General features: G+C 38.9%; 1 protein-coding gene and 1 long non-coding RNA gene across 18 annotated transcripts in view; one reads left to right on the forward strand and one right to left on the reverse strand.

The window, feature by feature from the left end:
• Positions 1-16,161, reverse strand: part of SOX6 (SRY-box transcription factor 6) — a 374,568-nt gene that overhangs the window by 95,128 nt on the left and 263,279 nt on the right. For 14 of the 17 annotated variants that reach the window (XM_038139352.1, XM_038139350.1, XM_038139349.1 and 11 more), the window contains one exon: positions 4,271-4,394. In XM_038139352.1, the coding sequence (XP_037995280.1) occupies positions 4,271-4,394 (124 nt within the window). The remainder of the gene's footprint in view (positions 1-4,270; positions 4,395-16,161) is intronic. The other 3 variants (XM_038139358.1, XM_038139363.1, XM_038139361.1) reach the window with 1 other exon arrangement.
• LOC119702000 overlaps positions 4,831-16,161 on the forward strand; it is a 39,859-nt gene continuing 28,528 nt past the window's right edge. Inside the window, exon 1 of the long non-coding RNA XR_005257221.1 lies at positions 4,831-13,550. This is a non-coding gene — a long non-coding RNA (uncharacterized LOC119702000). The remainder of the gene's footprint in view (positions 13,551-16,161) is intronic.

The raw sequence follows: 16,161 nt of genomic DNA on the forward strand, positions 1-16,161 counted from the left end.
GGATTAGCTACAGTAATCAAGGAGTTTAATTAGTTTGATGACAAATATTTCACACTAGTGGAATGTTCTGAAATCCAGCTTGATGACAATAAGCCTGACAGTTTTGTTTGTCATGCTTTCCCTAATAATATTACTTTCTCTGATTTGCCCCAGTGCAACTAGAAACAGAAAACAGGCCAAAAGGTTGACTCTGTTTCTGCCACCAGCCTCAGAAAACAGCTTCCATTTTCACATTGCATCGCAGCAAAACAAAATCTCTTGTAAATTATTTTTGGGCCTACTCTAGGTGGTAGATAGGGGCTGTTTCTTGTCCACTCTAATCATGGGGTTTGTATCATTCTTGTACAAAATATGAAAAAAAAAAAAAGCTTTGAAAATACACTGTAGCATATCACTCAACAAACCTGTCTAAACTGAGTTTTACTCTACTCGATGTCTTTATTTTCAACAATCTTTTTGAGAGATGCTTTCCAGATCTGGCAAAGAAATGGTACAACACAAAATATTTGCAGGACATTTTTAAGCAAAAGTGATCATACATTTTGAAGTCTCACAGACTGCAATTATGCAACTGGCATGGACATCAGCCCCCCCCACCCTCTGCTTAGGGCAAACCATAGCTCTGTTTGAGATCTGCTCAGCTTATGGTCTAGCTCCCACCTAGCATTGCTTTATATCCTTACTCCATCATCATCCTGCTTCCCTGTTCCCTCTCAGCTACAAAACTTGATTGTAGCAATACTTTAGTCACTGAAATATGGAGGAGGGAACTGTCCTTATCTTCCTCATCCTACTCATTGCCTTGTTCTCTTGATCCAGGGCGCTTATGGGGACACAATAATCATGTTCAAGGATACTCCAGCCCACTAAGTTTTTCTGGATGCATGTGTTTAGCTAAATGAAGGGAAAATTGCAGTGGGAGAGGAGGTATAATGGTACCCATGCTGCCCACCAGTTCCAAGCAGTCAGTGTAGTGGTCACAGTCAGAAACCCAGCACAGTTGCTTTGGTCTCCTCGGAATGCAAAATAATTCTATTAACTGTGTAGCATCTCTGGGCAAGTATTAGCTTCTTAACAGCTGCCACTCTCAGCTTCCCCTTGGAATAAGTGGCAACCCCCACAAACAGGTACTCTGCGAGGCTCGTCAAATGCCTGCAGGTCAATAGTCACAACAGTCATTTGAGATGCACAGCGCCCTAAAGTTTTAATTAATCCGGTATACAGTATAAATACTGAAATATGTATAAAAAATTAATTAGGTGGTCTATGCAGCTCTGATTTCTCAATTAGTACTTACCATGCCGGAAAATTATATTACATGACTTTGAGATACATAAGGAAGCATGGGACTTTGGGGATTTTTTTTCTAATGCAATTATTACTTGTCATCAGCACTTGCTAACTTTGGCCTGTTTCACCTCCTAGAGCTCCAAAATACTGCGGGGGGAGGGTTACAGCCATCTCAGTGTTATAGATTCTGCCAGGCAGAAGGAAAGTTCCTCTTGTCAGGCTTTAGCATAGCTGTGTATCAGCAAGTCCTTAAGTTTTCTGCTCCTAATGATTTGCTAATCTCAGAAGTTCATGAGCAGAAAGACTTGTACTGGAAGGGCCTCAGAACCTAATGAATTCTCCTCTCTTCTACAAGACTTTCCGTTGAGTGTACAAACTACTCTATTTTGCTAAAGAACACTATTTTATTCCTCCAAGGCCTAGCATTTGTGTGCAAATCTGCAGCAGTACTCAGTAACTGCTACCTTGGCATTGAACTGAACAGCCATGAAATTGGTTCCCAATTTAGCCCAGGAAGACATGGACATGGAGCCATAATCATACCCCTGCTTGTACACCAAAGCAGGACTTCTCATCCTGGCTGTCCTGTCACACTAACGCTGCTGCTGTGCTCCCACTTTGGAGCCAGCTTATATCTAGCCTGATTTGCAGGCAAAGCAGATTAAGTGACTATGCACACAATATTCGACATTCCCTAAATGACACAGTCAGTTTCAAATGCACTTAGTCCCCACTGCTGCTGTTACTGAAATGCCTCTCACTGTATTTTCTGAGTGTCAAGTAAAACCGGCAGGGTCAAAACTCAGTCTTGCCAATGTCAAAATGCAGTAAAATATAATAGAAGCTAAACCTGTAACCTAAAATAAAATGGTAAGTGTCTGAAGGGTTAATCCATCTCCTCTCTTCCCTCAGAGGTACCAGCAAGTCTAACCTGACAGTTCTGCAGGTGAAAGTTTCATTTCTCACAAAAGTAGAAGAGTACAGGTAGTAGCAGTCAAGTTCATAAATATTCCTCAGAAATGACTTTGAAGAACCCTCTCTATGAAAGAGTATAGCTTAATCTCCAGTTTCATTAATTCCTTAACTACTGTGCCGAGAGTGCCAAAAATAGGAATTAATCAATACCAAGTGTAGTTACAGCATTTTTTTATCATAATGTGTCTCTGACCTGCCCAGCTACCTTTGCCACACATGCAGGAGAATTAAATATATATTAAAGATATAAATATATATATAAAAAGATATAAATTCTAATTTCTTTCAAGACACTGGTTATAATCAGATAATTGTGACTTCTGGCCTTTTACTAGCATCATCTGGAATTAAACCACTAATACCAGCAAACAGCTTCACTGCTTTCCAAGATATCTAGGCCTAGGCTTCTTCCTGCATTTATTTCTTCTAATTTTTGTTGCAAATCTCTCTTTCTGTACTCTGGGAAGTAAGGAAATGCCCTAAAGCTGCATCACCTTCTGTTAGGAGGCCAATGGGATCAAGTTAGATAGGTACTATGAGGAACACTGTAGAATAAGTCCAGAAAATTGGTCATGTTCAGTAAAACGTGCTGGTAAGTCTTCTTCCTAAGTCATTTTTGTACCAAGAAGTCTCAGAGCCAAAGTTAACACAACATGATTGAACATAATGCCTTTCAGGGGGCAGCACAACCATCAGCTTAGTCACTAACAGTCACTACTCAGAAACCTTCTCAGATTAAAAAAGGAAAAGCAAGGAAAGCACGTGCTTTCTCTTGTCTGTGGGAAGTAAGATTTAGCCAGGGCATTTTAAGTAATTTCCAGAACTGGCAACCCTTTGTCTTTGGTCCCTAACTGTTGTGAGGTATTGATGGGGTGCAGTTTGTCAAACCAGACAAGAGCTTTGAGATTTCAAAACCTGAAAGTAAGATAGCTAGAGAAAAAAATCTGTGTTTAAAGAGGAACATCTCTGGACTGAAGAGACAGAAGGGAGCTGGAAAAACGGAAATACTTGCTGAAATCCTGCTTGGCCCCACTTCATCTAATACTAAGTAAACTTGCTATAAAAGATTTTAGGTTCAACCTGGCTTTTAATTAGCATGCTGTTTACATCATCTGTTATGAGGCTTTACATTGGATTTGACCCCATTCCTGTCGCAGTCAACAGCAAAAGCACCACTAATATCAGTGGGAACAGGATCAATGCTTTACTTTGTATGCTCCATATTTAAGGAATGAAAAATCCCCTGTTATTTATATTTTGTAGTTATTAGTTATCAGGTTAATATGCTAAAGGCAGCTTGACAGAGAATACTATTAATGAGCAAAATAAGGTTGCTGCTTCTGGACTGAGGTCACTTACAAAGAATGTACAAATGAAAATAAGGTTGACTTTTATTTACTTAAATATCTTCCTACATTGAATTCCTTTGGCAAAGTGTCTTTAAACATTTAAAGCCCTGTTTACAAGGAGGCTCTGAAAGTAGCTTCAAACCATTATATCCCTAATTGAATTCCCCAGGAGTCCTGTAAACTCAGAGGAAAAAAAGAAAGAAATCATAACATTTGCTAAATCATCTCAAAACATATTTCACTGCAAGGTTATGTGACCTGTTAGGAGTCTGAATGATGACTGGAACTGAAACCTTTTATTAACCGGATTGAAATCAAACAAAAGAACAAGAATTTTGCCACAAAACACAAATATTCTGAAGAAAATAGAATTAATTAAAGACATGTAGCATTTGTATAGGGCAGACCAGATGCGAATTGCTAGGCAAGTCGGGCACTGTATTTAAAGCAAATGACTTTGTGGAAATTAAGTTTAAAAAAATCGTGATGTTCAATAACCAATAGTCTATCCATCTCCTTCAGTCCAGAAGTATTTTTTCAAGTGGAGTTGCAATAATTTCCAGCCTGTTGTGTATCATCTGTATGAGACAGATTGCACAAGAAGCTACTGTTCATGCCTTAAAATGCGCAACAGCCTCGCATCCCCGTGAGCTTACCTGGCTTGTATGTTATTCCTGGGGGGAAGAGGAATCCCTGCTGGGCTGCAGCAGCCGCTGCCAGTGTCCGCTGGTCGTGTGGAAAAATTGGGATCATGAGCGGAGGCATGTGACCCTGAACCTGCTAAACAGAAGAGAGCCTCTGATCAGAAATAGGACAAATTTGTCTTGACAGGTATTTCTCCAGCACTGATAGTGTTCTTGCGTTCACACAGTCCCCCGGAACCTTCTCCTTAATGCAATCCCTGCCAATTTCACATTATCACATCAAAGCCCTCACAAACATTGTTTTCCCTCAGTGTCAAAGGTGTAACAGTCTCGGTGAGCTGCACATTTCCTTACTTCTACCTGGTTCTCTATTAGGTTGTTTCAGTTTCTTTTAATTAGTATTCCCTGTCCTGGCACAATGTAAAAAGGTACAAAACATACCAAAGCTTTTATTAAAAGTTGTGTGGTATGTATATCTAGTAATTTTTCACAGGTTTTCTCATCTTTGGTCGCACAGTGATGAGCATTTAGAAGCAGCCTAACACTGAAGTATCTACTTTGATGTTCAGATTTTAGTAACATTAGGAAAATTTTAATTCTGAGATCTTACAACATGGTTCACATAAATACCAACAACTCAGATATGTTATTTCAAAATCTCACCAGAGTTCTAAAGAGTCTTCTAGTCAACACAACAACTCTTAAGATTTAAGGCTCCAACATCTTGGCTCCTAAACAAACTAACATACGCTGCCACACACACCCCACTATAAGAAATAAATTGCTTGTCTGTCTAAGCAGTTTTATAGCTTTATGCACTATCATGTAGCTTGGTAATTATGAAGCTGCATCAGAGACCATTTCAGAACAAAACCTACTATATCAAATTTAATTTGACTGTAATAAATGTATTGAAAAACCACAAGCATGCACAAAGAAAAAATTCTTCTCCTTATACTAGCATTTGTATTCCACATATGGAGAATTATGTGATAAGATGATGCCTGTTAAATCCATAAGGTAATTTCCTGGTTCCTTAATTTACAGTACCTGTGTTTCAGAGACAGTGGCTGGGATCTCAAAGAATTTTTATCCATCATTTCTTTACCCCAGACATACCCAAGGGTTTGACTTTATATTTTCTGATTAGCAGTTAAGCAAACATATAATGCTTTATATATCAAAGCTAGTAAATATAGGAAAAAAATGGGGGTTTAGGCAGAAAAAACCCCCTCCCTCATTGTACCATAAATCGGTGGAATTAAACACTATTAAAAACTTAAAGTACACTTCAAGCAATTTTTTGCATTTAATTACTAAATAACTTTTTTGGTCAAATCCCATATGTTGACCTATGACATTGTTTAAATAGTGCCAAATTTTCTTGTCATATCCCCATTACTTTCACAACCATTGATGCAGTGCAGAAATGCTACTGTGTGTCTCTATAAGGGTTAATTTACCAACAACTCTTCTCTTGGGAAAGCCCTAAGATGGAGGTTAATAAAGGTCAAGCAAAAAATAAACACTTTACAGTATTTTTTGAATCCATTCCTCAGGAAAATCAACTTATAATAAAAAGGTCTTTGTGCAATTACTGCTATGGCGCTGGGGCGTGAAAGAAACTAGCTTTACGCAGCTATTTCTCTCATTTTAGCTGAGGTAAGCCTGGCTGTGTGTTTTAGGTTATGCATTAAACTTGGTCAGATTGGAGTTGATCCCCATGTGCCCACAACAGACATTCAGCTCTGATAAAATGGCGCTGGTTTTGCTGCCTAGTGTTTCTATACATTGGCTCTACAGGAGCACAGCAAAGGAAAACTGCAGGCTTTGTTTGATAGAAGCAACTGTACTGGAAGAAATTCAATGCAATATAACTTGCAAAAAAATTGCAGTAGTTTCTAAATAACATCTAATCAAATGGAGCCAAAATCATAAAAAAATATCCCTCATATAAAGCATTTACATGGAGCTGCAAAGGTACAAGACTCCAGCACAGTCTCACAAGACACAGAAGAGATCAGAGTACTGCGGTTTGAGAGAAGGTGCAAACATACCCACCACAGTATTTCACTCCACTGTGTCATAAAGATAATTTGAAACATTCCATAACCAAATCCTACAATGCATTCCTGTAGATTTTGATCTACTCAGCTGTACAGATTTTGTTTAAACTCTCAAATAGAAGCACTTCTGTAAGTGTGGGGAATTACCATTTCAAGTTCTGGCTATCTGCTATTCTTCCTACTCTGAATTCAGGAGCAGGTCTTCAGTCTATATAAATCAGCATAACTTTGACTATAGGTTACATTTAGGTTGTAAGTTTGGATTTACAATTAAGAGACTTAAACAGACTGAAAAAAGCTCATACTGAAAGGCCATCATTCCCTCCCACAGGTCTTCCCTCTGGCACGTATGAAATACTATTCCTACATAAGTGTTGGTTTCACACAAAATTATTATATACATGGGTGTCCATTTTCAGCAGAGGTCAACTGAAAAGCACAAATAAACACTGAAAAGGAAGAGAATGTGAAAGTATCACTGATCACAGAACTCTTAAATACATAACATGAATGCAAAAAATTCCAGTTAACTCCTTAATTTTTGACACTTTCTATTCCTGAGAGTTTTATTATTATGAAGATGATGGGTTTGATTTTACTGAGCGGGGGGAGAAATTGGGAGGAGGCGTTGATCGGTGTACTTCATAAAATCGGCTACATGCCCAGAAATTTTAATTGCTGAGATGTTCCTCAGGTCTTTCTGAAAACCAAGACGGGAGCAGATGCCCAAGAAACACTCTGACTCTGTCTCTTCCCATTCGTAAAAATAGCACATTGTTGGATCGGCACTTTCCCCTTTTGTCTGCTCTGTGCTAAGTCGTTGATGATGCCATTTTTTGCCATCTGCCCCAGAGCTTCATTAAAGATACATGAATGGACTAACTGGGCTGCTATCTTGTGAGGAACAGGTGCTATTGTTTGTCCCCAAAGACTTGCACTAAAGATCTCACTCAGAATACTTGAGAAAGAGCATCTGCAGCAGTCAGTCAGAGAGTAACTTGGCAGAGCCCATGCTATGGGCTAATATGCAAACAGAGACACTCAGGGGGACTCATTTTCTCTTTCATGAAGTTTTTTTTTATTTTTTTGAGGGTGTTTTTGGGTGTTTTTTTTGGGTTTGGTTGTTTTTTGCTTTTTGGGGGTTTTTTTGATGGGTAGTAAATGTTTGATTTTGAACAATTCTGCCAGTCTGTATTTTCAACTGAATGTACAAACCCTGGAGGAGACCAGACTATATTCTCTCCAAAATTCAGTTCTGCTGCCTCAAGTACATTCGACTCTTGCATAAAGCTACCTCATGAAATTAATCTTTGTTTCTATACAACAAGCTCAGGTTTAACTGTGTTAAACACAAAAATCTGCCAAGATTGGGAACATTTTAAAGATAGTGTACCATTCCTTTAATATCCCATCACAACTCTGACAGCCCTTGGGAACTGATTACAGCACTTCCTTGCCTGAGATCTAAGTCAGGAAGCAACTTTAGAGCAAATCAGCCCTGATTAGTTCAAGAAGCAACTTCCAATTTGATTCTCCCTGAAATAATAAAAGCTGGTGGCCTGTTTGATAAACTGGGCAAATCTACACTGCTTTGTCCCACAGTTCTGTGAGTGATAATCTCAGAAGTCGGCTGAACAATCCTCCTTGTTAAAAAGTCATCGGTAGTTAATGTTTTGCATGGAAAATGTAAGCCAGAGTGATATGTTATACAAAAATAATGCTTTGAATTACAATGATCTGCCTCTTTTGGATAAGGAGCACAGCATATTTAATGAGACGGAAGAGGAGGAAGAGTTTTATCTTTAAAAACCAAATCTGCCTCTACAACAACTAACATTGCAAGTAGAGAAGTAAAGGCATTTAGAGAAAAGGGTGGCAGCAAAGAAGCAGCTCACACATTTCTTCTTAGCTGTGAGGATCACAGGTTTCAAGAGCAGAAGTAATCCCACCCTATAATGGCAGATGAATTCCTCTTCCTTTAGAAGATCAAACTTTGCAAGCTGCCTCTCTCTGCACAATCTACTTCAGTAAAGAGCAAAAGTGCCATCTTTTTGCTAGAGAGCAAACACAATCTTTATAATTTTTTATCCCTTCTTTAAAGGTTTTTTTCTACTTTATTATGTCCACTAGTATAAAGCAATTTGAATGGCTAAATATGCTCTAATTGCCTACAATAATCCAGCCTTACTATTTAAAATCATTGCCACCCCCTTCTTCAACCAATTAGATCGCTGGACCCTGTTCTCAAACTGTGGAAATCTTGAGATTTGCTTTGAATCCGACAGACTATTCCAACACAAGTTAGCTGAGAAACCAATCTTTGAATTTACTGGACCGACATTTTTTCTATAGTACAGGATGAACAGAACCTTCTGTTCGTGTGATGTTGCAGCCACTGTGAGAACTTAAGTTGTTCACAGGGAGGCTTGGACTTCTCATAGTTTAAATTTTAATTTCTATCTAAGACATCTTAAATTCTTGACAAACTGGTGCACCCAGACTACAACTTTAACCTAAGCCCTCACTGAGTTTTGAATTTCCATAGTAAAAATGTGTTGGAAATCTTCTAGTCTCTCATTTAGAAATTACAGTGTAATAGATTTCCAGGTAATGGCAGTATATCAAGTAAGGATGTGCATTTTCAGACTGCTCAAAATGTTTATGTGATAGAACGTAGGGGCCTTAACTGATAGCTCAACAGGTTATATTTTAGGTTGATTCATTTTAAAATAAGTCTTAATGGCATTGAAAAGAAGTGTTTGGGCTCACAGAACTATTAGTGCAAGATTTTAAATATCCTGTATGTGATATGTATTTACCTCAGCTGCATTTTAAATAGTCTCTATGCAATATGTCGCGCTGCTACTTTTATATCACTGTCAGATTTTTACTTATTTCAAAAACTAGTGTTGGGCTTTGTTCTTTTTTTGGAAAAGAAGAAATATTAGAAGTTTTGATAATTTAAATTTTATTTTGACTAAGTCATTTTGGGAGATGCTGCAGGAACACAAACATCATGTTGCATAAAGAAGTAGGGACTTCTTTGATAAAAACTGATTACGTGAAAGTCAGAGGGACTGTGTAAATGCTAAAAGCAGCTACATGCTAAGATTTCTGCAGGTTTGAGCTTAAATCTCCTCCCCAACTCTGCCAATATCTTAATGAACTCATTCCATCACTGACCCCTTTCATGGTCCCAGAAAGGATCTATTTAGCAAAACTGCAGAGGAATCGTACAATAAAAAAAATATATTTTGGAAATGTTTTTGGCTACAGTTGAATGGTGTGACTGTTTTATTTGTGCTGTTCTGGTGAAGCAAAGGGACCGCAAGGCTGGGTTAGCTGTCCAGTTCAGTTCACTTAGGAAGGACCTGGCTACTTTGTGTGCAAGTGTGGCTGAGCCTTTTGCTCTCAGAAATGTAACTGATGAAACTCCCCAGGCTCATTTGGCTGAGTGGCCATCAATGCCCAACATCCCCAGCTCCAAAGGTAATAAGTGAGGGTGGCCTCAAACACTTAAGCGAGAAATCCCCTCTAGGGAATAATGCCAGGGAAGCACCTGTGACTCGGCAGGAGGAAAGGCAACTGGGAAAAGATGGGCTCCAGAAGACCCAAAGTGACCCCCCAGTCACTGTGTCACAGCTGGAACACTGCAAAACATGTCAGTATAGCTCCTACATTGAGAATTATTCAGAGACTTCTTTCTGCTCCTGCTAGCAATACAGAACCGCTGGAGATCTATCTGTATAGGGAGGTATATTATGTTCTAATTTATCTGCCATCTAATTATCTACAGTCTAATTGAAAAATGTTTCCTCTCAGTGAAAGTACATGAGCCACAAAGAAAATGTCTGCCAATGGGATCCCAGGGGAAGTGTTGGCAAATAAACTGTAAAAAAGATACCATAGACTTGCAAAGTGAGAACATTTCAGACTGGAAATACTATGGAAAAAATACATGGCCCACTATTGAATTTGTAAAGGGATTGTAACTGCTATTTTCTTTCTTTTTCCCTATCATTTTTTTCCATTTGTCCAATGCATCAGCACGGTTTGGAGATTTAAGTCTACTGCAGTGGCCACAACATTAATGTGAAAATTGCAACCATGATCATACAGCAAAATAGAGCATCCTTATTTTTTATTATGTTTTTTTCCTCACCACTTCGAAACTTGAAATTAAATAAACTTAAATTCCATCTACTTGGGAAATCAAGAAGGAAGCTACAGAAAAATACTGACAACATCACTGAAAACGGAACAGTTTCAAACACCAGATAGCATTTCATTTCTATTAGCTCCTCGTTATGTTGCCCTGTTTTTATCTAGCTCCTTAACTATCTGGAAATATAGAATTCAACTTAGGATGATCTCATGGAGTTAGGAGTATGATAAATGGTAATTAAATCTATTTAAATTGTCTGTATTTTAAGAAACTCTCACTAGGAGGGATGGAGAACATCTCTGCTATAGAGAAATAAATAAAACATGTTATGCAAAAGTGAATTTATGGTTCATTTGGAATTAGAGATCTACCACCTTTTCAATCCATACAAATGCATAATCTTGTCAATTAAATATTATTGTTAAGGTCTAGTAGTATGTTAAAATCACTTTAAAGTGCAACTAAGGAAAATTCATGTGTGTTTATTACTCCTTAAGGGTCTATTAGTGGGTATTTTATTCAGATTTGTGTTGTAAAATCTGCATAAACTCAGCATATTGTTATCCCCATGTGTGCATTTGTTTGGTTAAAGCATAACAGCAAATCTCTATTACTGCAACTTCTGGAAAAGTCAAGAGAACTAAAACAGTCCTAATTTTAATCAGATACAAACAGTTATCTCTACAGAAGTGAAGAGTTGACTATTATGCAAATTGTCACAGTTAGCGGTCACCAAGCCATCACAGAAGACTGAGCAAGTCAATTATTTCAGATATTTCCAAAGACTAGTGAAGATGTATGTTTCTCATTTCCACCTTGTCTTATTCACGCCAAAATAAGAAAAATATTGCAGCCTAATGATACTTGTTGATATTTTTTATACACGAAAGCACCATTACTTCAGTTCAAATCTAAATATAAATTATGTTAGAAATCCCTTATTAGCTATGTTTTAATGGTGATATCAAAATGTGCAAGATTTTTGGAGTACACTGACATTTCCTGTTGGTGGAAATATTTACAGTGAAAGATGCTCTAAAATTTGTGTATGGTATTGCTACGTTCAAGCAGAGTTTCTCCCCACACATCTTTTCAAAACAGAATTCTTCTTTTTGAATACTAACCATCTCTAGTTATTAACATGAAACTAATTCCCTCAATGTATGGTATAAAAAAAAGTCATGTCAGACCACAAAACTGATGGTTACTAAAGGAATTACTGTCTTTCACCTTAAAGAGGATGTCCAGCAGAAGTAGGAATAAAAATAAAAAAGTATTTCAATGACTCTGATCAAAAATCCTTCTGCACTGTAGAGGTAAAAACAAATGCAACAAAATAGAACATATTTAAACAAATATAGAATATATTGGAAATTGGGGGGGGCACTGATAAAATTGGGAATTTTTGCATTTTCTTCACTGTTGGAAGAATTTCGTCCTGAGCTGCATATTCTTTTTAAAACTCTATATTTTCACAGATATCCCATATTATAATGCCACTTCATAAGGACTGCTACATACTTTAAAAGTATGAATTAATTCAAGCTCAAAGACTCATTCAGGAGAGAGTATTACAGCTACAGTTTGCACAGGAGGACCCTCAAAGAGGCCTGGGTTTCTTTTCCAGTGCCAGAAGTGGTGATGTGTGATGGGTAGGAACCAATTCCATTGTAATCTGCTGCTTGCAAACCTTGGCATCTCACCACACAGATGTACCAAGAGCCACCCGAGGTGCAGAGCTAGGGTGAGGAGGGACCTGCTCTGCTGGAAAAGCAGTTTTGAGCTGGTCCACGCCAGCACTGCACAGTTGAGCCCTCCAACACTCACATAATGGCAGGATACAAGGGTGGAGGTGAAACAAAGGTGCAAAAAGGAGACACTTTTCCCATTCCACCCAGTCCTCTGGTTAATTTCTACTGGTATTTATAATACAGAAGAATAAATTCAAAGAGAAGGAGAGGCAAGTGTTGCTATTTTTCCTCAAGCCTAAATGCATAATATTCAAGAGACTAGGTCAAAGGAGTTACTCACATCCAGTGAGAATATTCCTGCTCCTGTATGTTTTTGAAAGCTATTTAATGCAGAATAGTAACCTAGATAACTTCCAGAAATCCTATGATGTTTATGGAGTGTTTAGATCGAAACACAAAGGGTTATCAAAGGCAATTATGTGGAGAACTAGCTTAATGCAGAAAACTCCTGTGTCTAGAGATCAAAGTCAAATCAGAATACTGATTGCATGCAAAAATTAATTTGTTCCATCTCTTCCTAGGATTCCTCAGATTTTGGCATGATCTGACCGTCTTTGCTCAGAAAAGGATCCAAGGAACTGGTGTGTTTACACAGTATGACTGAGGTGATTGCCACCGCTGGTCCATGGTAATTATTGCAAATTTGGGAGCAGGCACCGGAGTTTGTAAACTTCCAGTGGCATCCATACAGCCTGCGTGCTTCCTACACCCACTGTCTCACTCCAGTGGATTTTATGGGCTTCCTAACCTTCTACAGCATTTATGATTAATCTACAAAAACACTGTGAAAGAACAGGATCATTAGAAAGGTAAAACGAGGCAGGAAATCAGGAAATCTTTAGAACGAGCCCTGGGTATTTCTTATCCAACTTTAGGTATTAAAATTCCAGCAACATCTATGGCTCAGATACAAAACCACAACGCCGCGCTGCCTTTTCTGCAGAGGATCCTGACGCTCCGGCAGGAACGCCAACCTTGCCATTTTCTGCCTTTCCCCAATTTGTCAAAACTCCAGCGCCACTCGAGGCGCGCTTTCGGCCGGCCAGCAGCCGCCGGCGGTGGGAAGCCATGGTGGCGCTCCGGACGGAGCCCTGGCTCGGGTCGGAGCCGCGGCAGCCGGGGCGATGCCCGCCGGGCCGCGCCGCCCGCAGCGCTCGGCGGAGCCGCGGCTCCTCCGCCGGGCTGGATGGGGCCAGCGGCGCGGGCTGCGAGCTCCGCGGCCGTAACAATGGCCCTTTGTCCAGCTGTGGCCGCTTCCCCCTCCGCAGCCAGGCCTTATCTGCTCAGGAAATGCCTGCTTTAACTGACAGGTAGGAGATTAAATCTACAGCTGCCGAAACACAATCTCCGCTCTGTTAGATAGGCTTTCATTGAAACGCGCTACAAACACATAATTTGTTTGTGTTGTACCAGCAATCTTTGACAAAGCAGACTGTCTAGCTGAGACAAATGTGGTTAAACCCATTTATTGTATTATTTCTGCTACACAGAACAAGCTCTTAAAACGTAGAAACTACACAAGGCACAAAGCTCTAGCTGTCTCAAGAAATCAAGAATAGATGACTTCTTGTTACACTAGCCCCCTTTACACAGCATAGCATGTGCCCTCCTGGAAAACATCCACTGTGATTTCTTTCTTTTTTTTTTTTTTTTTTTTTCACTCTCCCCTCCACACCAACCCCCTCCCTCCCCCTTCCTTTTTTTTTTCTTTTTTTTTTTCTTTTAAAGGGGATGGCTCAATGATGTTTATGTTTCCAGGTTTTAAAGTTTCTTTTGTTTTCTCTAGCATCAATAGCTATAAAACAACTAAGTCGGTCAAAGGATGCCTTTAGTTTTAAGAAACAAGGGGACATTTTTGAGAGAGTACTTCTCAAAGAAAGAATCATTTTCCAGACACACTGTCTGGTCTTCCTGACTTAATGCATGCTCAAACCGAAGTTTTGCCTGACTAATGAATGCCGGACTGACACCCCCCACCCCTTCTCTCTCTGTTTTTTAATCATCAATCACCTATTTCTCAAAACATTACTTCATTTTTGTTACACCTTCTGCCTTATTTTAAAATAATATTGCTGGCTGTTTATTTCAAATGAAAGGCACGGGGAACTGATGAATTAAGTGTTTATAAATCTGAGTTTTCAGATTGAAAACAACCTTTTCCATAATGCAAAGGCTTTATAAGTAAAACCTGTCCTTTAGCCTGAGTTTTCTTCTGGCCATATATTATTCCCAGTAAACTCTGCTACAAGAACTAAATGAGTGCTATATACTGAATATGAGAAGGGCAATGTTTGAGGAGGAGAGCCTCAGAAATTTACTCCAGTAGAGCAGGACTCCCAAGAACACTGTGGCCCATAGCATTCTTGTCTTTCTATATTTAAGACTCCATTCTCTGCTGATCTGCATATGCACCTCCAGTTAATGTTACTGGGAGTTGTGTGCACACACAGATGTGCTCAGCGACTGGCATGTTCAAACATCCCTTCACTCTAGTGAAATTTAATAAATGAGATTTGCCAGTGTTATTAATACGGATGCACGGTAAGGAAGATCTTATAAACCACCAAATTGTTGCTCTAATGGTTAATCATAATTAAAAGAAATAGGAAGAGTAGTCAACATCTTAGTGTTTGATGATTCACATTGCTTCTATAACCCTCCTGCCTCTCCTGGGGCATTCTCTTCCATAGCCTTTTGCAGCATGTTGGTTTCCATATTATTTTATTTAACCTTAATCACAGCATTCATCTCTGGGTTTGAGGGGAAGCTGTAACGGAGCTACCCTACGAGCTGCCACTCAGAGCATTCAGTTTGGCATAAAATTAAAAAAGTATGCAATAAACTGGCTGAATCCATAGGGAATCCCTCAAACAGCATGGATAATGAGGGGAATCCATAACAGACATAAACAAACCCAGAAAGATGTCTGGGGCCAACATCATTATGTAAGATATATGCCCAAGATGTATGGGCATACGTTTGAATGTTCAAACTGAGCCTGTATTAGATTGATTGAATCTCAGCATGGGGTTCAGCTAATAAACAAACCTTGCCTTCAGAAAATATTTGGAGCTGAAATCATGTATTATAGCCAGGCACCTACTACATGTGGCACTAAGATGCCCTCCTACCTTAAAGCTTTGTTAAAACAGGATGGTAAAGGAAATTAGAAATCCATACTACCAGAGGAACAGATACAATTTTCAGGTTAAGTGGCAGCACTCTAAGGCAGTTGTTATCCACAGACTGTATTTCAGTCTGTGCACCAGGGGCATATGAATGGAATTCACATTAAAAAATTAGAGACCGTTTTGAATCTTTGGGCTTTGATTCACACTTCCCATGTTTTTTAAACATGTTACTCATAGTCTCATAAAGGATACAACAATAATGCTAGCAAATCTTTCTGGTAATTATTAATTTCACTGTAGAATGGCTTTTTTGCTATGCTTGGCTTGTTAAAAAAATGCATTTTGCTCACCTCAGGGTACACCATTAGCTTGCATATTTGCTCTTTTCCTTTTTTTCCAGGTTTTGTTTAAATATTCTTCTTAAACCTGTATATTAATCACTGCTCAGAGGGTGAAAGAATTTGCAGGAGCAGCTGAAGTGCTACTTTTTTCACAAAGTAGGAACTAGTTAGTGCTGACACTTTTTATTCATTGGAAGATGAATGAAAGAGAGAGAAAGAAAAAAAAATAAGAGTAAGGATGAGGGCTGACTTGGTGGTAGAGAGTCCAACAGATCAGTCTAACTTAATAAAATCTTGCAAAATTGTGAGCTGCAATGGCATGTCCTAGTGACAGCCACATCCAGAAAGTTACCACTGTCATAATTTTGGTCATTGGTTTGGGTAATCAGGAAGCAAGAGAAAGATTTCTACAAAAATACCCTTCCAAATAGGCTTCCAAAATCAGAGCA

This window comes from Motacilla alba, chromosome 5 (assembly GCF_015832195.1).
Source record: "Motacilla alba alba isolate MOTALB_02 chromosome 5, Motacilla_alba_V1.0_pri, whole genome shotgun sequence".
In the NCBI taxonomy this organism is placed as follows: domain Eukaryota; kingdom Metazoa; phylum Chordata; class Aves; order Passeriformes; family Motacillidae; genus Motacilla; species Motacilla alba.